Genomic DNA, 24,052 nt, shown 5'->3' on the forward strand with positions numbered 1-24,052 from the left:
ACCACATTTTCTACTTTATTATTTCACCAAAATTGAAAATATCTAGGCCAGGGGATAATATTACCCTTTTAGGAGAAAAAGCTCTCCTTCCAAAGAAAATGATCACCCTTTTCCTCCAACTGAGGGCTAATAAAATTGTCATCAGAACTTTGAGAAGTCCTCCAGAAAAAAATATGAAATGAAAATGTGGTGGCTTTTATTTAGAAGACACAAGATGAACAAGTTGGGCCTTCTTTGAACAGCAACTTTTTTATGTATCACATCCCTCCTTAGAAAAATGAATACTGCCTATAAATCCTGAGGGAAACAAAAAAGGAAAAAAAAATCAGGTGAGATTGAAAACTGTGGTTACTTCTTCAGATTTAAAATAACATATTCTAATCCAACACTCCAAGTGCTGAACATCTGATTAATATAGTCAGATTACAGCAGTACTAAAGTGGTCCTGCATCTCAGCTGGCCAGATGCTGCAGAGACAGTTTGTCATAGCAAAAAGCAGCCAGTGCTGGCACTCCAAGGCTTTTGGACCTCGCTCAGGGTAAGGGACAGGGAACACAGAGCAGTTGCAGTTCAGGCTCAGAGGGGCTGCACAGCAGCAACAGGCTCTGTGCCTGCAAGAAATACTAGAAATACAAGAAATACAGGCCCTCTGAGCCAGATGCAACCAGTTCTGAGTTCCTGGCATGTCCTCCTGGTACTGTTTTAGAGGCCTGTATCAAGTTAATTGTTCATCACAATCTTAACAGGCAACTTCAGAGACCCATAGGCCACACTTTTTATTCAAAGAATGGGCTAGGAGAACAGAGAGACCTCAGACCAATATGTCCATTTATGTTCTGGTGGGAATTGACCTTGATGTGAGCATCATGAAAGCAGCTGCTGGTTCTGACAAACTCCCATCTTTGTCTGGGCTGCCGCCACTTCGCATTTCTGTGTGTCCCTCTAGCAGTTCTCCCTGATGCCAAGAAAAAAGGCTGCCATAACTTTGTTCCCACTTAATTAAATCTCCCTCTAATCCCCCTTCAAAGCTCAGGTTCACAAAGACATGGAAGATCCCTGCTTTTTACAGAGAAGTGCAGTGAGAGGAGACATTGACCTGCTACCAGTGAGGGACCCTGCCTTTAGGGCTGCCTTCACCAACACAGCCAGCTTCTCCCTCCTCTCCCTTAAAACCTCAAGGCAGACCTGTGTATGGCTCCTAACTCTCTCCTGAAGCCCTAAAATTATACAGTTATAAATTTATACATTACAAATTAGGCTACTGACCTCTCCATGCAGGCTGCAGCTCTTGCCCAAAGTAACACATATCTAAATGCAGGAAATGAAATTCATACCTAAAAGAAGGAACAGAAGGGCCCCATAACTGCAAAACTAATCACTTATACAAGTAAAGCCCACAAAGACTGGATCTCTGATGGGATTATTGTGGAGGAGACCGGCTGTCAGTAAACACCCTCCCCCTCACAGGCCCCAGGAAGGTGGAGAAGGGAAGAGTGTGCAGAAGCAAGAGGCTGCCTCAGACTCAGCAGGAGCCCTGGCTTCCTGTAGTGCTAGTAGCAGGCACAGCAAACCCACATCCACAGCAAAACCTCTCATTCAGCAGGCAACTGTGGACAGGTGCTGGCAAGCTCCAGGTGTTTCCCATTAGCATTGAATCAGGTGTTTGGGGTGGTTATAAATGTGCCAGGGCAGGGTAAGAGCTCTCTGTGGGGTATCTGGTAGTTCCTCAGGGTGCTCTCTGCTGTTATGGCTGTATGTACTATGGGTTCTTTTTCTCTCATTGAGAAACTTAAGGAGAAAAAGGATGAGGGGAGGTTTGGGGTGTGTCGTTCTTTACAGTGAAATAATTTTGTTTCTCTGTTTGATGGGAATAGTGAGTGAAGTATTGGTGGGATGGCAAAGTTCTCTTGGAGCCTTACTGGGAGAGGCAGTGGCATCTGAGTTGTATTGGACTTGCAGCTGACAAAAGTGTAAAATCTGTGGTTACATGAGCAGTAGCTGAATGGATTAGTGCTTGGTAATTTTGGTGTAGTCTTCATTAACTGAGGCTGTCTAATGAGACCTATGAGTGATTAAGGCTTCTGCATCTGTGGGATTGGGGTAGGGGGGTGTGGTCAGCAGAACTGATGCCATGATGAAGCAAGGAATAAGACAGTTAATCTGTGTAAATAATGCTGTCTTCCTCTCCCTCTGCCCAACAAAGCAGGCCAGTATCAGCTCTACCTGTTCTGTTTCATGTCGTGACATGGATGACTGGGACAACAGTGATGAATTTGTTCAGCGGCTGGATTTTTCCAGTTGTGGTGAAGAGAGTGAAGACAGAAGCATAAATGAAGACTCCCTGACCTTGAGCCCTCCCAGCATGTCTGAGTTTCAGAAATGTCAAGAGAGCAGTTCTCTGCCAGCAACCCCCCCTCAGAGAAAGCTTAGTGAGATTTACTTGAGCAGGACAAAAACATGGGTGAGTCCTACCCTGAAGGATTCCCCAGCTGTGAACAAGAACTGGTGCAATGCCAAGACACCTCGGCACATCCTGTGGAAAAAGCTGCAGCTGTGTGACACCCCATACACTCCCAAGGTAATGGCTTGTATCAACTCTGTGTCTAGGCAGGCAAGGTCTCTGGTAACGTTGTGGCATCACTGTGTGGCTGGTGAGGGCATCTGTTTCAATGTCTGTGGAAAGCATTTTTTAATGTTACTATTGGCAGCCTGTACTATTGCCTTAGAAACCTGACCCATGAGCTAAGGAAGGGTTATTCTGTGTGTGTGAATAGAAATCTGTGTCTGGGAGCAATTGTCTTGACTCTTTCAAAGCTGTTGTTAAAACCAATTAACTGGTATTGGATCAATCTGACTTAAAAAACCCCAAGCAACCATGTGCTTTGGCTGCCCCTGTGCACTTCACACTGCTCAGGGGAGTGGATGTCTGTAACATCTCTGTGGGAGATAAATGCATTTACCTTCAGAAAGCTCCTAATTCCAGAGGGAGCTTGTAGATAGGCAGCTGCCCTTTCTCCTCCATTCAGCACACTTTTGAATGCAAGCGGGTTTTGTCTTGGAAGTTGGAAGTGTTGTTGTGGCAGGAATATACTTTGTCTGGCAAGACTGGATTACTTATCTACTGAGCTAGTTTCTTAGCAGAATGATACCAACCTCTGTTTTCTGTGGAACTGTTTGTATAGAATATAATACAAAACAACTGCTTTTTGTCTTTTGTGAGCATAGGTGGAGACTTAGCACCAGATTCTCTGTTCCTAGATAATTTCTGGTATGTGTACTGGCTCCTAGCTATCAAGACTTGCTGTGACATGGAGCTGTTGGTCCCTCTCTCAATATTCCTGCTCTACTGATACATTGGTAGCTCCTTTGCTTAGGTGGTACACAGAAAATCAGTCCTTTAAATACTTTTGAGCTAGGATTTGACTTCTGTTCTCCTCCAAAAACCTGATTATGTGGAGAGAAGGATGATCCTCTAGCCATATATAATCAACTGTGTGGCAATGTTTGCTGAAGAATAGCCAGCCACTCTTTAGGGAAGAAACAGCTCTAAATGGCATCGTTACAAGAATATCCTTGAGCGACTCTTTATATATATATATCCCCTTAAATTTCACCATAACGTACCTCAGATGTTGTCCTGGTTTTAACTTAAATTTCTCCCTAGTAGCTGGTACTGTACTGTGGGTTTTTTGGTTTAGTATGAGAATAATGTTGCTAACACACTGATGTTTTATTTATTACTAAGTAGTGCTTATCCAAAGTCAAGGATTTTTCAGTTTCCCATGCTTTGCCAGTGAGCAGAAGCACAAGAAGCTGTGTGGGAGCATAGCCAGGACAGCTGCCAGGAAGTAGTCAAAGGGTGTTTCATACCATAGAATGTTGTGCTCAGTATATAAACAGGGGAGAATTAGCCAGGATGGGCTGATCCGTGTTCAGGGATGGGCTGGGTTGGGCATTGGTCACTGGGTGGTGAGCAATTGTATTGTGTGTCACTTATGTGTCCTGTGTTTTATTTGTCTCTGTTGCCTCTTTTTATTGCAATACTACTACTAATTATTATTATGTTTTATTTTAACAATTAAATTGTTCTTAACCCACATGTTTTACCTTCCTTTCCACCCTGTTTCTCCTCCCCATCCTGCTGGGGAAAGGGGTGGAGTGTGAGCAAAGGGCTTAGTTGGTAGTGGAGGGTGCTTTTGGTATGTGCTCTTGTGTACCTAATATGTTGGCTGGATGCATCAAGACATGTTGCTTTGTAGTTTGTTGCCTTGTAGCTCCGAGAGCAACAATTTCTTTTCCTTTCCTTTTTTTTCTGGGAGAATGGTCTTTTGTTTCCAAGCATGCTGCAAAAGGTGGGCTCTAAAGGCTTGATCTTGAAGCATTTGAAGGTGATATGAAGGGAAGGAGAGCAGAGCCACATAACTGCAGACAGATGAGCACCAGAGCCCCAGCTGGGATGCATGGCAGGAGGCAGATGATTGCATTTTGTAGGTTTGATCAATCCTGGAACAGATTGCTGGAGCTGGTTATGGTAGCTGCCCTACACTGCATGGCAGCAGCTACTCTCAGATGATGTTACAGGGAGACAACTCTCCTTGATTGTGAAATAAAAATAAGATAAAGCCCCTGTAGAGCAGATGGGAATTGCATGTGTGCACACATCAGAAGGCTGGAGTGGTATTTGGGATTCTTTCCTTGGCTTGTGGCTGGACTAGAACATAGCCACAATTCTACAGAGCTTCTAGGCTGCTGCATATATTGGGCTTGGACATAACACTGCTTTCAATACATTTATATGCAGGAGTTTCCCATCCAGAAGCAAGGAGTTGCAGAGCTTGAGAAAAAAATCAAGAATAAATTTCAGGATTATATTAAACTAGCAGCCAAACTTCTAAGTACAATATAGAAATGATGTCCTAGAAGTAGCTATATCCACGAGCACAGCATCATTTAGGTGGATGCAGGATGCTGCATGCAGCTCTAGTTTATCTTCAGCAACTTTCATTGAGAGAAAAGGAGCAACTCTAGGTGTGAGTAGAGATATATTTCTGGGATCATAACAGTTAGACCACTGCTGGATTGAAAAGTTGTAGGAGTACCTTGATCTTCAACAGGGAGAGTTTTGGGTTCTTGAAGGACTTTTAAGTAGAAGGAAGCAATAAGTTAAAAAAATGTTTAGACCCTGTATTGCTCTCTGGAAGCTGAAACAAGTCAAAACCAATCATACATTTTAAAAAGCTGATGGTTACTGAAGAGGTCAAATCAAAGTGAGTAGATTTTTGTTTCCAGCTCAAGGGTGGTGTGCTTGTCTTAAGTTATGCTTTTAATGGCTCAAGGTTTTGGAATAGTAGGTGAAATCCAGAGGTTCCTCTTGAACTTAAATTTCTGAAACTCTGTTTTTTATTTATGAGGAGAAATGATTTTTGGTTCCTTTTCCAGCAGCCATATAAAAAATACCAACTTTCCCTGCCATTTCTTGGGGAACCAAAGGGAAACTTGGGTGGTGTTCCAGCTCATCTCCTGACAAACCTGTCCTGACCAAACTGATGCAACAGTCCATTCCTGACAGAACTAGGTCTTCCATGTTAATGCAACATATGATGCAATGTCTGTGTCTCTGTAGGTGGGAAAGAGGAGCAGCTGGCTCTTCTTGAGCATTATTCTTGCCCAAATGGCTCTGCAGGTCTCACCCAAGTGAGCAGGGAATAGAATCTGAAAGGGCTTAACAAAGAATAAAATGTTTTGTGGATGAAGAAAACTGTCAGTACTAAATGAGGGACACAGGGATTAATGGAGTCAGCTGTTCCAAGGAAAGGAGTGAAGCCTTGATTTATAGGAGAACAGAAATTTTATTCTGTCTTAGCGGACACAAAAATATTTTGCTGGTTTATTTCTCACTTTGTCCCACCTCCTCTCTCAATACAGACCCTGTTATCGAAGACAGCTTTTCCTTCCTCTGGGACAAAGGTCCCAGCCAGAAGCCACCGACTGCTGAAACACGCTCTTGGTGCTGACTCAGATGACTCTACCCAAGCTACTCTTGTCAACATTAACCCCTTTACACCAGAATCATATCGACAAATGCTCTTTCTTCCTCATGGCAAGAGGAAGACCAGAGGAGAGCTGTAAGTGAGCTCATCTTAAATAACAGACTGGAAGCAGACTGTTTGAAGGAGATAAGTAATAGAGACATTCAGTATCTAGACTTATTTGCTAACAATGAGTCATTCACTTCTGTAGTGTGCATCGGTGCACAGCAAACACTAATAGACATGTAAAGGTAACAGAAATAGAAGTAAAAATCAATCACTTCCTTTGTTCAGAAATCTAAGTAGGGTTGTTTAGTCTGGAGAAGAGGAGGCTCAGAAGTGACCTCATCACTCTCTATAACTACCTGAAAGGGCATTGTAGCCAGGTGGGGGTTGCTTTCTTCTCCCGGGCAACCAGCAGTAAATCAAGAGGGTGTGGTCCTAATCTCTGCCAGGGGAGGTTTAGGATGGATGTTAGAAATTCTTTGCAGAGAGAGTAATAAGGCATTGGAGTGGCCTGCCCAGAGAGGTGGTGGATTCTCTGTCCCTGGAGGTTTTTAAGATAAGACTGGATGTGGCACTTAGTGCCATGATCTAGCAATCACAGTGGTGTTGGATCAAGGATTGGACTTGATGATCTCCAAGGTCTCTTCCAACCCGGTTGATTCTATGATCAACAGCTAACCTCAGTGTTATGGCTGCAGCTTCACCAGTAATAAGGCAGACAGGAGAATGATGCCTCTGAACAATGACACTGTCCTGTGGGCAGTACTGCAGTTGCCTTGTGGAGGCTTTCTAAATGGAAACGAAGATTTTCTAACCTGGGATAGTCTTTAAGGTCTCAACTAAAAATGTGTGTATTAATGCTATGAAATACATTTTTAAGCTGTGAAGCAAGGTTTGGAACTTCTTTTGAAAAATGTTTTAATTTCAAATCCTGGTTTGATTGCTGCACTGAAATGATAACATTGGCCTTTCCTAAACTTTTGCTATAGGAAGGATCCTGATCCAAGAAGCCACCTTACACAGGAGCTACCTACACAGGTGCGTGTCTGTATTTCCCTCCCACAGAGCAGACAAAATGATGGTAAAGAGTTGTTGTTTGAAATTTATTCTGTTATTGGAGTATAAATTATGGCATCATGCCAGAGGATGAATACCTATGACAGAATAATTCCAAGCTGAGTGTTTTGTTAACATTTGTTTGAGATGACAAACTTGGGAATCGTTTGTATCTCTAAAGGAAGCTTGTACTAAATCAGATCTGAAACTTTGACAAGTAATACTAAAACTCATTGATTTGGGTCTAGAAGTCTTTCTAGGAAATATAATTTGGGTTCCTCAAAGGGAAATATATTACTATGCTATTAACATAAAAAGGGATTGTACCTTTGTCATTCCAAAAAGCAGGTGTATTGCAGTTCCTATAAATCTGTGTACTGAGAATCTTTGGATGTGAATGGAATGTGGCTTTTATATTGCAAATAACAAATGGACCTGCACTGCAAAACCACAAAGACTGAGCCTGGATAAGTACTAAGGGCAGAGTTTGAGTTGCAGTAGGACCAATAGTAAATTTCTGAAGCAAGGTGGCAAAGTCTGTCCTCTCTGTGGGGAAAATGCTCAGCTGGGGGTTGTCTATGTGCCTTGGGATTCAAGGAAAGGTCCCACCACACCTTAAATAGCTACAGGACAGCAAACACTGTCTTACAGCTCCAAACAGAGTCCTCTTGATGTTGCTGATGGGAGTGCTTTGCTGGCAAACCTCAGCAGCAGGGTGTGTTGACCTTGGTGTGAGGTCCCATGTAGTCCCAGCTGTGATGGCAGAGTTGGGCAGCTGAGGTGGAAACCCACATCCCCACAGTCTTCTTCCTTCTTCCCTGTTTAACCTGGGGGTTGCTACCTATTCATCTGACTTCTGGAAAGCAAGCCACGCCTCAATTAAATATCTTCATTTAGATGAGGTAAAAATATCAGTTTTCCTGAGCATCCCCTTGAAAGAAGTATCTCGTCTTATACAAGTAAGGTAGAATTGTTTGCAGTTGAGGCTTATGGAAGAATAACGGTACCCTCTAGCCGAGCAGATTGGTATTGCAGGAAAACTGGTCTCCATGGGAAAAAGACACCGGCAGAGCAATTTTGCTACCAGGGAACATCCGGGACTGCCACAATTATTGCTTGCCCTGGAAGAAAGGTTCAAGTAGCTTGTGATTTACTGAAATAATTTTCTACCAGAGTGCTGATTAGATCGAGTAGGTAATATAGATATAAAATCGTGTACTATGAGGTATCTTTATTCCCAAGCTTTTTCAGATAGTGTAAAATACAGCTGCTTTATGAAATGCAACCTGTTGTAAGGGGCTACTGTTTCATGTGAGACACATCTTAGTGGCTGTGAGGACCAACTCTTAACCCTCCTTCTCTTTAAGGTCATGTACCACATACCACAGCAATCACAGCAGTGGTTTCTGTGGAAACCACCGTGCAATGTGAGCAGCTGTGCCTGTAAGGGAAGCAGGAGCATGGAGAAAAATCATAGTCCACTCTCTTGTTGTTCACTTCATGCTCCACTGCTTGTCTTTACTTACCTCCCCTGCCAGTAGGCATCACTCTACAAGCAGCACCAGCAGCTCCTGTGTCCCTACTGGCCATTATTGTAGCAATAATCATGTTCTAACTGTTCTCCAGGCTTTCAACCCTTTGTGGAAAAGTGTCTCCAGGTGAGAAATTAGTGGGAATAGAAACAAATACAGAGACCAGCTCATCTGCTGTTAGTCAACAGCTGGTGCTTCAAACTTAGAGGCAGAACTGATGCAGAAGGGCCTTGCTGCCCTCAGCTGCCAGAGTAAAGCAGCTCTTACATAGCTGGGGCTACCTGAAGCCAACACACCAGGCTTCTCTCCTGTGCTCAAAACGGGTGATAGCTCTTACTTAAACACAAATTCAGTACATGGGCCTCATTCAGAAATACTGGATTTCTACCTATCAAAGCTGGTAATAGGTCTTCTCAAGCCTTGTCTTCAGGCCAGATACTTCAGTATTTTATTGTTGCCTGCTGTTCTTCCCTGACTGACGCCATCAGTTATGGGTCTAGGAACTGGTCTGACCTGCCAAGAGAAGAGATGGGATGGCAATAACCCAAGAAGCCTTAGGCACATACAGCCAACTAGAGTAAAATTCTCCTTAGCTGCAGTTTCTACCTCTATGGCTAGCAAGTAATGATTTTATAGAAAACAACCAAACAAAACAGGCCCAAACTTGGCCAAACCAGGCCAAAAGGGCCTTTGGTAGGTTGTTGAGGAAAAACACAACATGGTCAAGTGAAAGGTAGTGTTTCAAGAAGAACTGGCAGCACATCTGCACATGTGCCTGGATGAGCATCTAGAATAGGAGAGGGAGCAATGTGGGTAGTCTGGGAGCAAGTGCTACACATCTGAAAACATGACAGATGTTATCATTTGTGTCTTTGTCTAAATCTTTCAACTCGCTGCTGGTTTTATGCACTTTCAGAGATACCCTCTGAAGGAGAGCAATATGGTTTCCCGCTACCAGAAGGAGTTCCTGGAACTAGAAAAAATTGGCGTGGGGGAATTTGGCTTTGTCTTCAAGTGCATCAAACGCCTTGATGGATGTGTTTATGCCATCAAACGCTCCAAAAGACCTCTGGCAGGATCCTCAGATGAGTAAGTGTGTTAGCCAGAAACTGCCAGTTGAAATGATGGGCATGTTCTTGAGAGGTGTGATGGGGAAAGAGGGAGAGTGGATCTAAAGGTTTCTGAGGGATGGCATGAGCAACAATTGCCCGCTGTTGCACTTTCAAGTAACAGTTAGAAGCATGGGGGAAGATATCACTGTACAACTACTCAATATAAATGTCTAAGAAAGGAAGAAGTCACATGCGTTGCAAAGTGAGATAATGACTTACCTGAACTCCTTGGGTCCATCCAGACACTTTCTTTAAAATAATAACTGTCAAGCAGTTGGCTTATGGTAAGTCTCTGCCCTGCTGTATGGCCAGCACTGCTCACATCTGTGTTGATGAGCATGGGGTGTCCTGCTTGCTAAATCAAAGTCTTTGAAGCTGCTGCTGCTTCTGCCTCTTTGACAAAAGGCCTGCTCAGTGATTTTGTTTTGACAGCTGCTCAGCACGTTTGAGCAAGAGCAAGCTGTGCTTCAGCAGCTGTGAGAGCCTGTCTGTCTGTCAAAACTCAAGAGAAAGAGGGAGCAGAGGTGTTCAGGACTTTCTCAAGCCAGGCTGCAATCTGGGCTCCCAAGAAGAGTCTGGCACCCTCCTCACCTCTGCTTTTTCTGTGTGTGCTTCTCTAGGCAGCTGGCACTGCGCGAGGTCTATGCTCATGCTGTTCTTGGGCACCACCCCCATGTTGTGCGCTACTACTCGGCCTGGGCAGAGGATGATCACATGATTATCCAAAATGAGCACTGCAATGGTAAGGGCTGGGATAGTGTTGAAGACTGAGATCTCAGGATGGGTGCAGTTAGCTTCTGTTGTACTTGAATATGGGGCATTTTGGCTTAGAACAAAGCAAACAGCACTGGGGCTATGTATCCATGGAGAATCCAGTAAGGGCTCATAATATTTAGATGAAGCTCTAAATGGTTGTGCTGGTTTGAAGGTGAACCAGCAAGGGAAAATGAACTCACCACGAGAGAGATTATAAGTCAGAGCTAAAATTTAATAATAATATTACAATAACACTGATACACAAGGGAAATTGCTTTCAACTCACAATACCCCAGCAGTATAGCCCAGTGTCCTGGGGCACAAACCCAAGGGGGGTTTGTTTGCCCTTGTGCTGAGACCCCTGTGGCTCCCCCAAGTCCAGAGCAAAAGGAAAAGAAAAACCTGTTGGTGCAGGCGAGGGCTGTGGTCTGGGCGAGAGTGGTGATCTCCTGCTGTCGAGGTCCTGCTGCTGCTCTGGATCCGACGAGAAGGTTCCCGAGGTCTTCTTACCCACCACTTATGTACCCTCAGGGAGCATTCAGTCCCTCCCCCTGGGCGGGGACTCACACAATGGGTGATTAACTCTGGGAGCCAGGGGTTGTTGAGCTGTTGATGGCCCATTAGCAGCTCCGCCCCCCTCAGGCTGGGTGTGAAGTGATAATGGCTCCCTGGGCAGCTGCTGCTAATGGCCCATTGTCCTTGGGGAATGAATAGAGGGGGTGGAATACACAGGTTTGATCACCACCACACAGGGTTAGCTGGTCCCTCCAGCTGAACTAGGACAATGGTGTCAATGTATTAGAAGCAGTGAATACCCTTTGATTGCTGGGATTTAAAAACTGTTCCTCTGTGTTTCTGGCCTGGAAAATCATTCCCCATGCTGATGCTTAGAGCTCTGTCTGGGACTGTCCAGGTAACACTTGATATATAATGTATGTAAGAGCAGCTAACTTAAGGGTCATGTACCTTGGCAACAAACTCTTCTTAATGAAGGTGGATAATGATTGGAAGAGTAGCTACCTGGCTGGGAGGAAGGCACCTTGCTTCTTTACTGGAAGAAAGCTGTTGGCAGCTGCAAAGGAATGGAGCAAAAAATGAGGCTAAGTGTAAATGGGATACTGCCGGTAGGGTGGTACGCTCTGATTCGAGTTTGTCTTTGGCCTTACCAGTGTTTGAAAGAAATTTGAAAAGACACCTCTGGCTACCAGAGGAGCTGAAGGCAAATATATAGTGCTTATCTTTCAACTGCTCCTATAGTCTTGGGGCTCAGTGAAGAGTGGTGATAGCTGTTTGGAGTGATACCTTCAAGTCTGGTGGGGGTTACCAGATTTGTAGTGATCATTCCTGCAGAACTGATGTATTGGTTGTGTTCTGGTGGATGAGCATCTGAGACTGAAGGAGAAGTGATGAAAAGTAGGCTGATGGAGAGACAGGCTAGTATTGTATTTGCTAGTACTAAAATAGACAGAGTGCCTCAATGGAGACCCCCAAAACTGCGTCTGTGTCAGAGGTTACATTCTTCAGTCCAAAATCTGCTAGTGGGAACTTAATTTCCTTGCTCCACTGTTCATATACCTGCTTTTTGCCTGTAACCATGGCAGAAGTAATTAATTTTAGCACAGTTTGCTTGCAGCACTATCAGTGTCACAACCAGGTCAGTTTTCCTGGTGCTGTTGGTAGAACAGTAGTTCCTCAGTTCTTGGTGAGCAGGAAGCAGGGCATTCTGAGGCAATTGAAAGGTTGAAGCCAAATGGTGGTGTCCAGGTTTGATCACTAGAGTGCATAATTAGCTCTAAGTGTTCTGAGCAGTAGTTTCTACTAAGCTATTTCAAATATGCTGCTCTATAAAACCTTTGTGAGGTCTGGCTGACTTTTTTTTCACCTAGGTGGGAGTCTCCAAGATGTGCTGCTGGAAAATGCGAAGCTTGGGCAGTATTTCCCAGAATCAGAGCTGAAGGAAATACTGTTACAAGTCTCCATGGGGCTAAAATACATTCACAACTCTGGCCTTGTGCACCTGGATATCAAACCTAGTAAGTACAGTGCTCTCCTCTTTTATGGAGAGTCTTCCTAGTACCCTTCAGGGGTAGGACTGTAATAGATCCTTCTGAGGGGATCATAATCCTTCAAAGGAAAGAGGATCTTGCTCTGAAAGGTGACTGTTTTGTGTATGGGTTTTTATTGGTTTTGTTTGGTTGGAGTTTTGTTGTGGTTTTTGTTTATTTATATTTTAATTTGTACCACTACTGCTGCTCTAAAAGTGAGACTTCTCTGATAGTTGACAGCATTTTACTTCTGTCTCATGCTTTTTATAATCCTGCACAAGGGAATCACCTTCATATCAGTGGAACAAGTAGGGCTGCTAGTGAAGACAGGGACTTATTATTTGCTTCTGCTGTGTTGTGCAACACTTGACTTTCCTATGTGTACCAACACTGAGGCATAAGTTCCTGCAAAAATAGTAACAAGGTTTCCTTTCTGCAGCTGAGTATGGCCACCCCCAGGGCACTGCTCCCCTTAGTTACTTAGTTAATGTACTGAAGCTCCTTTATCCTGCTGAAATCATGCTTCTAGCTCAGAAGGCAGGGAAGGTTGATTTCACTAGGATATTTTCTGCACAAGATGCAGCCGTGTTCTGCCAGCTGTGTTGCTGAATAGGTGAGCTGGGCAGAAAACAGTCTGACTGGTGGGAGGCATGTGCATTGTTTCTCTGGCTGCAAAGCTTAACTAGTTTCCCAGGTGTGATTTTTTTTTTACAAAGTTGTCAGGCTGCTGCAGTCTGACTACTGATATCACACTTGTTCAACTTTTCTGTCTTGCAGGTAATATCTTCATCTGTCACAGGCTGGCAGTTGCAGGCCCTGCTGGGCAGGAGGAGAGTGACAGTGAAGATGAATGCTCTTCTGGTGTGGTGTATAAGATAGGTAGGTTTTAGCCTGCTTTACAACCGGCTGAAGATTAGGGCTGCCCATTACTGCTTGATGATGCTCTGTCCTCCTGGCTGAAGAGACTTGCATACAAAACTCATAGCGAAGTCTTGAACATCCTGGTTACCTACCAGAGTTAATTCCTCTAAGAAGACAAGTCCTAGAAAAGTGCTTCTTTTCAAGCCCAGATTCCTGAGTAGGAGCAGGCTTGCTCTTTTGCTTAATATTTCCTCGTTGCTCTGTTGATGCCTACGAAATGCAGGCTTTTATTGATGGAGAACTACATCAGATTGCTTTGTTACATTCCAGTTGCTTGTTCTTTGTCACAGGTGACCTTGGACATGTGACATCAATAACAAACCCTCAGGTGGAGGAAGGAGACAGACGATTTTTGGCCAATGAGATTTTGCAAGAGGTACAGCTGCTGGCAGAGCAGTGGGAAGAACAGGGTGGGGAGCAAGTGGGGAGAGATCAACTGTAGTGGAGTCATTAGTCTAGTGTTCCTCACCTTATTTTTTCTTTCTTCTGTCTGATCTGGTGGTGAAATCGGCAAAATTAATGCTTTATTATGAACAGTATATGTGTGGGTCTTGTCATGTAAATATTTACAATACTTTATAAGTTATTATCATTGGATTATTGCAAATATTCCCTGTGAGGGATCAATGGGATAAAATGCTTATCAGTTTGAAGACATTTGATTTGCACACTCAGCTGAGATTAAACTGCTGGATGTGATTACTGAAGAATTATTCACCCAGACAGATGCCTTGTACAACAAGCACTGAACAGGGAGTGGGGAGAGGTGGAAGGCATAACACACCTCTTAAACTGACATTGGCCAGTGAACAAAAAGGAAATCAGTACTGAACAACCAGCTTGGATGTGTTCATCTCATCAGCTCAACTACTTAAGTGACAGTATCCATTTATGCTGCAACTGGATTTAGGAACTGCTAGGTCAATGTATCAGATGCAGTCTTTTGTTGAAGTTGGGCATGTCTGTCAATATGTCATAAAGAGAAGAAAACAGCTCACTGGAATGCTGAAGTCAGTGCCATAAACAGGCTTGCTTGGCTGTTTCTTTGAGCTTATACCTCAACCCACCTTTGCTATAGCAAGATGTTTCCTTTCTATAACCTTTTACCTTCTCTCTGCAGCAATACTGCAACTTGCCCAAGGCAGATATCTTTGCCCTGGCCCTCACGGTGGCTCTGGCAGCCGGCGCAGCACCACTGCCACACAACGGGGCCATGTGGCACCACATCCGCAAAGGCAACATCCCACCCATCCCTCAGAACCTTCCCCATTGCTTCCTTAAGCTCCTTACGGTAAGGAAGTAGTCTTGACAGGATGGTGGCTTTTGCAGTTGGTGTGTGGCAGGAGTGTTAAACTCTGAACTCCTTTGCCTTCTAGCTCATGATCCATCCTGACCCAGCAGAAAGACCTTCTGCCACAGCTCTCACTAAACACCCTGTTCTCCGTCCTTCATGTGGAAAAGCTGTGCAGCTCCAGGAAGAGCTGAATGTGGAGAGATGCAAGACTGCCATGCTGGAAAGGTAGGACTGGCTTACGCATGAAAGGGAGAGGGCATGGGCATAAGTGCTGGTCACTAGCCTTGAATGTAGGGTGGTAGTGCTGGGAGACTGCACATGCAGAAATACCCAGTCAGGTCCTGTGCCTGAAGGTGGGAGGATGATGGGGCTGTACTTTAGCTGTTCTTCAAATTCTGGCTGAGTTAGAGCAGTGAAGTTGTGCACTTACTGCAACCACTGGTGATGAAAAATACTGATACAGTGAGCAGATGAGAAATTGATGTTTCCCTGAGATAGTGGTCTAGCACAGAAGGAAGGGAAGTAGCAGGTAGTAGCAGACATCCTTTTCCCCCTTGTTCCCTCTCACTGCTATTGGCAAGAATGTTTTGAGGTGCTGAGATCTAGGAACTGCCCCACCACCCCTCTTAGTGCAGTGGTCAGCTGGGGAGTAGGTTTTGTGTGTAGACAGAACAGTGTATACTCTGGAAGAGCAGCAAGTACCAGGGAAGAAAGACAATGGAAACAAAGCATGTACCTTTATTTAGGTACTTGTGCAAGATGAGTTGATGTTAATATAAGTTTTGTCATTCCCAAATATCTGAAACAATGGGAGAAAAACTGAGCTAGGGACTTTTCACGCTAGTGCCAATGTGTTACTGACCTGATACATATTTTCTTTTGGAAAATCCTTAGAGCTGATACTACTTAAGTAGAAACTCCAGAGGTAGCTATAGTAGCATTGTCACCCTCCGGGATGAAAAGCTGCCCCCCCTCCAGCAATGCTGGAATACTACAGTAACCCTATTGTGCAAGATAGTTCATAGCTTGTTTCTGTAGCTGATGGGGATTCATGGATGACATGGTTTTCTTCCTGTCCTCTTCCTTCTGTCTCCCCCTGCAGGGAACTTAAAGCAGCTCGTCTTGCCCAGACCCTCATGAAGGACAAAGCCTTAGGAAGTGCCACGTTGCAAGAGTCTGAAACCTCTTCTAAGAAGAAAAGCAAGCGCCTGGTGGGAGGGAAGAGCTGTCGCTCATTTAGCTTTACTCTGGGTTACTGAATTTGTGTTGTCCAAAAAGCTCTGACTGCTGAATGGCCCTGGGAAAGCTGAGGGTCTGCACAGACCAATACCCCATATTATCTCTCCCTGTCATTGTTTTTTTTTGTTCCCTCATTAGTTATGATGAGGTGTGGGCCCAGGGAAGAATGACTGGGCTTACAGGTGGTGTATCATGGAACTTAAGGTTATTGTCCTCAGGCTTTTACCTGTTTAATTTCTTGTGTAGTTGGTCTTAATACAGATGTAGCTCTGTCATATAAGGGAAAGGATGGCATTTTCTCTCCTCACTTCTCTCTTTCTTTAGATGGGCCCTGTTATTGATGATTTTATGGTCTTAATGCTCTGAGTGTATCTCTGGAGGGGGAATAGTGGCTGTACATGGGGATGGGACCTACAGCAGGGACCTTGTAGGGGTGAGTAGGTAGAGACACTGGCAGACAGTGTTAACTACACAGCAGGAGACAGGCTGGTTACACCACAGCCCCAGTGGACCTGGGATGTAGTGCTGTTTAACTGAGGGGGAGACAAAGAGTAAAAGGAAACACTTTGAGTTAAGAAGTGGAAGCTGAAGAAAAAGTTCCCTTCCCTTAGTTTTCAGCAACAGAATTCCTGTAACTGGGTAAGCCTTTGCAGGCTACTTAGTCCCTGATGCTTGACTTGTTTTCTGCCGATCGGCAAGGACTCCTTGCTCAAGGTGGGATATGACAGCGATGTGCTGGTAACTGGGGAGCGTACCCATTTCCCTTCAAGTCTTACACCTGGAGCAGCTGCCTGCCTGCAGTCTGAAGCCTCTTGGCAAAGAGGAGGGGAATTGGAAAGGGCTTTTTCAGTTTTTTTGAGCTGCCCATGTGAATTTGCTGCCCATGTGAATTTCGTGTTTATTAGATCTCATACTACATCCCCCTCCCTGCTGAATGTATCTTTGTGTATCCTTGTCAGCTGGTCGTCTCGGTCGGACAGAGCTGCGCTGGTGGGGGCGTGAACTTGGCAACTCGGTTATTTCCAGTTTTTACTGACGCTTGTTTTATGATGCTGACTTTTAACTGTTCGATCCTGTCTTTTAAGAACCGGAACGTGCAAATAAAGATTTTATTTATATATATGGATTTGGGTTTTTTAACTGGTGATGGAGCGCCTTTCCCCTCCCCCGCCACGCTCCCGGTCCTCGCGGGTGGGGCCGTGGCCGCTCTCTCCGTTTCCCCCGGGGATGGAGCTGCTTCCTCCCGGAACCTCCCGTCGGCCCTTTTCCTGTTCCGGGCGCAGCGGCGGCAGCGGGAGAGGTGCGGAGGGCGCGGGGTCGGGCCGGGCCGGGACTCCCTCGGGCGCTGCTTCATCCCTGTTTTCCCTCCGCAGGCTCAGCGGCGGGATGTGGCGGGGGCCGGCGTGGCAGGTAGGGCCAGGGGCGGGGGAGGCGGGGGGAGAGGAGGAGCAGAAGCAGCTCCTGTCCCTCTCGTCTGTCCGGCAATGACTCTCCGGTCAGTGCGGCACCGCTCCGAGGGGCGGGTGGGAATCGCCCAGGGCGGGAACCTCGGCGGGGTCTGCTCTTGGGGAAAAGCCCGAGGTTTGTGGAGTCCTCGCTGTGACTTCCCCAGAAACGTGGCGCGACCCTCGAGGATGCTCTGTTTGCGCTCGTGTTTTAAGGGTACAAATACCTGACCTTAGTTACTGAGCTACTGAAAGATCTGTCTGTGAGTGGAATGAGTTCTGAGATGATTTGTGTGCGTGTTAGTGAGGCACATAGAGACGTACCAGGCACTTCTTGTTTTGCAAACTGCATTTCCTTTGGTTTAGCTCTTCTGTTCAACACCCGACCGACAGTCTCACGTTCTTTTAAGTTTTGCAGCCTCATGTAATAGGAAATGAGCTTTTTCAGTTCCTGCACACAGGCCTTTTGCAGAAAGGTTCCCGGGCCTTTCTTTTCCCTTGCTTTCTTCTAGGATGGGATATTTCCTGGCATCAAGGCAGTTCCTTTATTTTTTTACCCACTTGTGTTTAGTTGCAGTACTGATATTTTTGCGTCCTTGATTTGCTGTTTGCTCAGGAGCAAGGGCTGTCAGTGCATCCTGCTGCTCGTGGTGAGGGGTGGATGTACATTTTGGGCATGCCTGGTTCATCTCTGAAATGAAGTAGAAAGTTGATAGAACTATAAAAACCGGTTTTGTTTCCAAAATCCAAAGCCCAAAGAACTGAGCAGTCACTCTGCTTCAAACCTCCTCCCTCCTATTTAGGCACTAGAAAAAACTAGTAGTTATTCCATATCCCAAAAATAATTGCTGGAAATGGACCTGTGAACCACCCATTCTCCTAGGCAGCTTTTTAACTGTGCTTTAACCAGATATTCTTTGAATAATCCCAGTGGCTTTATTAAACTGAACAGATTTCTTTGCTCAGTCCCCCCATTAGCTGCAAGGAAAAGAACATACAGAACCTCCGTAAGTGTTCTGAAAATGAAGTGTAAAGGCTTGTGAATGCTGTTTGTGCTTTGTGTCCTGCAAAGTAATATGTGTCTGTTCCTTCAGGTGCTTCACCAGTTTGTAAGACATGACTCTAATACAGCTGCCTCACTGGTGCTTGAAAGATGTAAGTAGCTCCTGAGATGCAACTTAACTGTTACTTGTGTTTATCTCAGTTTTACAATGCCTGAAATATGGCAGGAGAGAAACAGGTAGCTGTGGTAGCTCCTCAGTAACTAAGAATGTGCTGTTCAAAACACAGGCTCTTGAGTAGCTTCCTATCTGGTCTTTGTCAAATCAAGCAGCAATTTGGAGGGGGGGGGAGGGAGAAAAAAGCTCTGACATGGAGCCTGTAAAAGGCAGGCAGTTGTACTTCATTAGTGGCAGTAGATTGGGTCTGCTGTTGCCATGATTTCTAACACCTGCCTTTAGGTGTCTAATGTGCTTGTTTCTCAGATTCCTGTGTCCCTGAGGGACTTGTTTGGGTGCTGCTGCCCCACTGTGATTTGTTCCAGGTGTACACTTCAGACTTCACTGTTCAGTTCACATGCTTGTGCAAGAGTGATACTCCCCTGACCCCCTCCAGCAGTCCTTGAACATGGAGAAGGGATAAACTGTGTCTGCCTAGGCATGGTACCTGTGTCAAAACAAGTCACTCTCTAATTCAGAGGATGCAGTATAATAATGTAACTGTATTGATTTAAAGATACGTGTTTAAGGAAAAAACAGTGCAATACTATGGTTTGTCATAACAAAACAGAAGTCCAGACAATAAATGCAAAGTAGTCTCAAGTGACATATGAATGTGTCTGTGGAAGAAGATGACAAAGGAACAATTGGCTTTCTAAGTGAGTTATTTAATAGTGATAATGACAATACAGGTACAGTCATGCATCTGCAGGGGCCTGAATAAGTCAGAAGTCACAAGAGCTGGAAAAGTGGCTAGGAGGTGCAGAAGGCTGTGATTCTGGCCCTTCACAAAAACTGCCAGCTTATGGCTTTCCATGATTAGAAGCATCATAGTTCACCTGTATAAGTGTTTACTCTCTCTTGTTTCAGCCATGAATCGTGTTCAGTTACTTGGTCGGGTTGGACAGGACCCTATCATGAGGCAAGTGGAAGGAAAAAATCCTGTTACCATATTTTCTCTTGCAACCAATGAGATGTGGCGGACAGGGGATAGTGAAGTAGGCCAGGGAGGTGAGTCTGCAGCGAGCAACGTGCTTCTGCCGTGTTCTGATCTCATGTTTGCATGTTCAGTAGCACTACACTTTGTGCTGCTCTGTAAACCTCTTGGGTGCAGGGAACTTCCTTTGGGATCAGTAGAGATGCTGGTACGTTTTTGTGTGTCTTACTGATCTCCAGCAGCATGAAGAGAGATCTGCCTATCAGCCTTCCTCTGAAGAGAGTGTTGAGTTGGAAGCTTGTCACTGTTGGGGTTTAACAGAGGTGTGGGGTGTCCTCTCCTGTTTGTATTTCAAGGTGGAGAGGCATGGAGGGGAATGCATTTTGTCTTTGATTTTGTCATCAGTCTGAAGCTACAGGTGTCTGGTTTTTTCTAACTTCTATTCAGTATGGTGTGTGAGGGGAAAAATATTATAGTATGAGCACTGTCTTCCAGTAAAAGTGATCTTTTGGTTTGAACTGTTCTTCTGCACTATATTTTCATTTGGACACAAATAAGTGGAATGTTGAGTTCTGGAATGAAGTGGGAGATTGAGTGCTAGTATGCTTCTGCTTTCAAGTAATTTCTCATAAATTAATTTGAGTCTTGTATCAAAAAGGATTTGGCTTCCAACTTTGTTATTTTTATGTAACTTAGGTGATGTCAGTCAGAAGACGACATGGCACAGGATCTCTGTCTTCAGACCTGGCCTCAGGGATGTTACCTATCAGTATGTGAGAAAGGGGTAAGTGAATAACAAATGTGCTTGAGGATTTAGTGCCTTAATAATTGATTAATGTAATAATTATGGTGACCAGGAAGTATACTAAGATAGAAGTGCCATAAAATTTCAGCAGACCTGCTACGAACAGCTGATGCAAGAGCCTGTGTACTCAGATTCTGAATTGATTCTCTTCATCAGCAACTGCAATGATAGGACAAGGAGTATTGAATTCAAACTTAGAAGGGAAGTTTAGATTAGATATATGGATGAAATTCTTTACTGTCAGAGTGATGAGACTGTAACAGGTTGCTTAAAGAAGCTGGAGATGCCCCATCACTACAAGTGTTCAAGGCCAGGCTGGGTGGGGCTTTGAGCTACCTGGTCTAGTGGAAGGTGTCCCTGCCTGTGTCAGGAGAGTCAGAACTAAATGGGTTGGAAAGGACCTTAAAGACCAAAACATTCTGTGGTTCTAGATACAGAGTGAAAAACCAAAGTGTAGTTCTTTGACCAGAACTAATTTCTTGTTTTCTTTCAGCTCTCGAATTTATGTTGAAGGGAAGATAGACTATGGTGAATATACAGATAAAAACAATGTGAGGCGACAGGCCACAACAATTATAGCAGGTAAGGAGCTACACACCAAAGTTGCCTTGGCCCTTTTAAAATGGAGAGAGGGTAGAGGACCTTTGAAATAGGGCTTGGTTTGTCTCCATCCTCAGTATCCACACTCAGGGATTTTGACAGAATGAGTAGTCTATACCAGTAGATTTCCTCTGGTGCTGCTTGTGAAGACACAGAAAATGAGGGCGTAGAGTTGCAAACTGTTGGCATTGTTTGCTCACTCAAACCAGTTGGTGCAGGAGGCAGACACTGTTTTAAGAACACTGGCATGTAGTACTGCAGGTCAGGCAGATTCCTTTTCTAAGCAGAGTTTGTTTAGTAGCTTTGTTTCTGTTTGCTGGAATTTTTTCTTCCTGTGAAATACAAGAGACTTTACCAGCTTTAAGAACCGCTGTGAAAGATTGTTTTATGTGCAGGTAACTTATTGGAGAATTTAGAAACACCTTGTGGTAGCCAGTAGTGACAAGAAGAGCACAGAATGGATAAGGAGTACACTTGTGCCTTGGATAGACACAAGGAGCAATAGAACTAGGAAATTCAGCTTTTTCCTTTGAGCCTTTAGAGCATCCTACCTCCTTGTGGGTAGTGCTGCTACCCTGGGGCTTTTGAGGGAGGAATAATTTAGTTTGGTAGTAGAGAAAATGTTACACAAATATGTCTAAAAAAGCTAGGTCAGGGGAAGAGGAAAGAAAAAGAACAGCCATAGTTCTGGATGTTTCTGCAGCCTCTTTAAAGCAACAGCAATGGAACTTTCTCATGAGCAGTTCAGCTAGCAGTGCTGTAAATTGCTGTTTATAAATTGCTGCAGGGGAGAAGCAAGTATGTTTTGTAATTAGTATTATCCTAATGGTTTTTTCATGTTTAAAAGGGCCCATCTCAGGATGCTTTAGAAATTCCTGAAGATTGATGAAATAGGAGCTTCCTGCAGTCCTATAGACGGTTGACATGGTCGTGCAGGCTGGGAAAGGAAATAAGCTGTAACTGATACACATTATAATCAAAGAATTAAACCATTCTTTTAAAATGTCTCTAGTGTCTGACTGTTCAGCAACTTTTCAGCTGCTTTAGCACACTTCATATTATATATTGTCAGCTTTCAGGGGAGGTAGAGGATGAACCCTGTATTGGACCCTCTTTTGTTTTATTAACTATTCTGTTCTGAACTATGCAGCCTATGTTAACACAAATGAGTGGTCTTTGTGGGTGTAAAGGCTTGCAATAGGGCAAAACAATCCTCAAGATTAATTTTTATTTCTTTTCAGATAATGTGATTTTTCTGAGTGATGGCTCTGCAAGAGATAAGGAATGAGGTCATTAGTTTTTGAACCCTGGCCATTCCATTCCTTTGGATTTTCAGTGCTTCATAATTCTGTAATCACTTATTACTGTAGTTTCTTTAAGAAATAAATAAAATGTTTATTGCCTATAGGGTATTTGTGTGTTTTGTTTTCCCATGTGCTTTATCTGTTATAATTGTTTGGATTTCTTTCTTTTTTTGTTCTTAAGAGAAATGGTAATCCAGGCAGCTCCATTAATTCTTGAGCTGATGAAAAGATAAATGGAAGTCTTTCTTAGCATCCTCTCAGCATTTTTCAAACCTTTTATCCTTGGCTGCTTTAACAATCTCTTCTTGTCTTGTGGGGCCTGACAGCCTTGTCTTATCCCTCTCACTGTTGACATCAGTCCTCTCTTCTATGGGTGTCATTCCCCATTTTTCCTCCACTAAGCCAGTTAGTGTGTGTGTGTGTGGCTCAGCTTCGCGAACGAAGATTTGGGAAGGGCTGTCCCCACATGGGTGTGCCCTTCCAGCCTGCACAGTGGATTTTAGGTGAGGCTCAGCGTGCGCAGAACTGGCCCCACCGTTTCAATCCTGAGGTTCATCTGCCACGGCCGAGCGAGCTTGGACAGTGCCAGTGAAGTCCTCAGGACTAGAACCTACAGCACCCGGCATTTCCCAGGAGGTCTCCCATCCAAGTACTGATCCGGGGCTGACCCTGCTTAGCTTCTGAGATCTGATGGGATCGGATGTCAGGGAGGCATTTAACTGCCTAAGCCAGTTAGACAGTAAGTACAAAGAGCCATTGGCCTCAGCTGGAAGGTTTTTTTGTCACAAACCTGAAGAAGGCCTCCTGTGTATTTGCTGATCCCAGCAGCTGATCAAATGAGCTCTTTCACCAAGCTCTGCTTTGGTCATGTGCTTGGTTCTTGGGTACTCCAGCATTTGACATAGGATGACACCAGCATTCCCATCCAGTCCCTCGTTAGGGTGCTGTGCCCATCGTTTGCCATCAGGAGGAGCTGGAGGAACGACTGTCTGGGCTGTGTTTTGAGAGGACGTGAGAAACATTCCTGGTCCAGGATTCTCAGTGTGGGAGTGGCATTTGTTTCACTTAACTTTGTTTTCTTGTCAGACTGAGAATTATTTAGTATTAATAAGTTCCACAACTAAAAGGTGTTTCATTGTATTACATGAAAAAGCGGTGAATTCCTGTTGTGATACAGTGTGGTGTGACCAGGGAAAGAAAAATGTTAAGGGTGACAACTTCCTGCTTTCAGAGCTGGTGGGATTTTGGATCTCTCTCCGAGCTGAGTACAGAGCACACATGTATATTCTTTGTAGCTCATTCCCCTACAGAACTGTGATTTTTTTTGTTTTGGTTTTTTTTAATACTGTCTGAGCATTGCCTGTATCAGCAAAAACTTGAATTCTTTCAATTCAGCAGTTACTTCTGGTTGAAGTTAAGACTTTAACTAGTATCTGAGCCCCTGCCACACTGAGGTGTTAGATGTGCTGTGGATGCTTAGCTACTTCAGTGGATTGTTATCCACAGGAGACTGTAGTATCTTTTTGAATAGGAAGTTATGACTTAATTCCCTTAACTACTTGTTTAATTTGAGCCTGTTGTACTGCTGGAAGAAATGTGATGGTGCACTTAGACAGTAGTGATCCAAGTACAGTGTGTGTTTGGTCCACACAAAATTTTCGTTTGCTGAAAGCTGAGATTTGTCTGGAGTTTTCTTCTAAGAGGCCTTGAGTGAAGTGAGCTGAGCTTCTGTTCATTCAGCAGTCACCTCGTTT

The 24,052-nt window shown here is 44.4% G+C and overlaps 1 protein-coding gene across 3 annotated transcripts; it reads left to right on the top strand.

Annotated features, from left to right (window-relative positions):
• Positions 1-2,238: 2,238 nt before the first annotated feature.
• LOC139670046 (single-stranded DNA-binding protein, mitochondrial-like) lies at positions 2,239-22,404 on the top strand. Of its 3 annotated transcripts, XM_071551155.1 has the most exons (16): positions 2,239-2,578; positions 5,926-6,125; positions 7,025-7,073; positions 9,540-9,712; positions 10,356-10,477; positions 12,378-12,524; positions 13,314-13,415; positions 13,748-13,833; positions 14,578-14,748; positions 14,834-14,976; positions 17,364-17,400; positions 18,530-18,590; positions 19,523-19,663; positions 20,286-20,373; positions 20,888-20,976; positions 22,236-22,404. In XM_071551155.1, the coding sequence occupies exons 1-16, from the start codon at positions 2,246-2,248 to the stop codon at positions 22,280-22,282; spliced, it is 1,989 nt and encodes a 662-aa protein (XP_071407256.1). In that variant the 5' UTR covers positions 2,239-2,245; the 3' UTR covers positions 22,283-22,404. The 3 variants fall into 3 exon arrangements, with proteins under 3 accessions (XP_071407256.1, XP_071407254.1, XP_071407255.1); XM_071551153.1 differs by lacking the exons at positions 17,364-17,400; positions 18,530-18,590; positions 19,523-19,663; ... (1 more) ...; positions 20,888-20,976; positions 22,236-22,404 and adding an exon at positions 15,854-17,090; XM_071551154.1 differs by lacking the exons at positions 2,239-2,578; positions 5,926-6,125; positions 7,025-7,073; ... (5 more) ...; positions 14,578-14,748; positions 14,834-14,976 and adding an exon at positions 17,228-17,290.
• Positions 22,405-24,052: the final 1,648 nt, after the last annotated feature.

This window comes from Pithys albifrons, chromosome 3 (assembly GCF_047495875.1).
Source record: "Pithys albifrons albifrons isolate INPA30051 chromosome 3, PitAlb_v1, whole genome shotgun sequence".
Classification (NCBI taxonomy): Eukaryota; Metazoa; Chordata; class Aves; order Passeriformes; family Thamnophilidae; genus Pithys; species Pithys albifrons.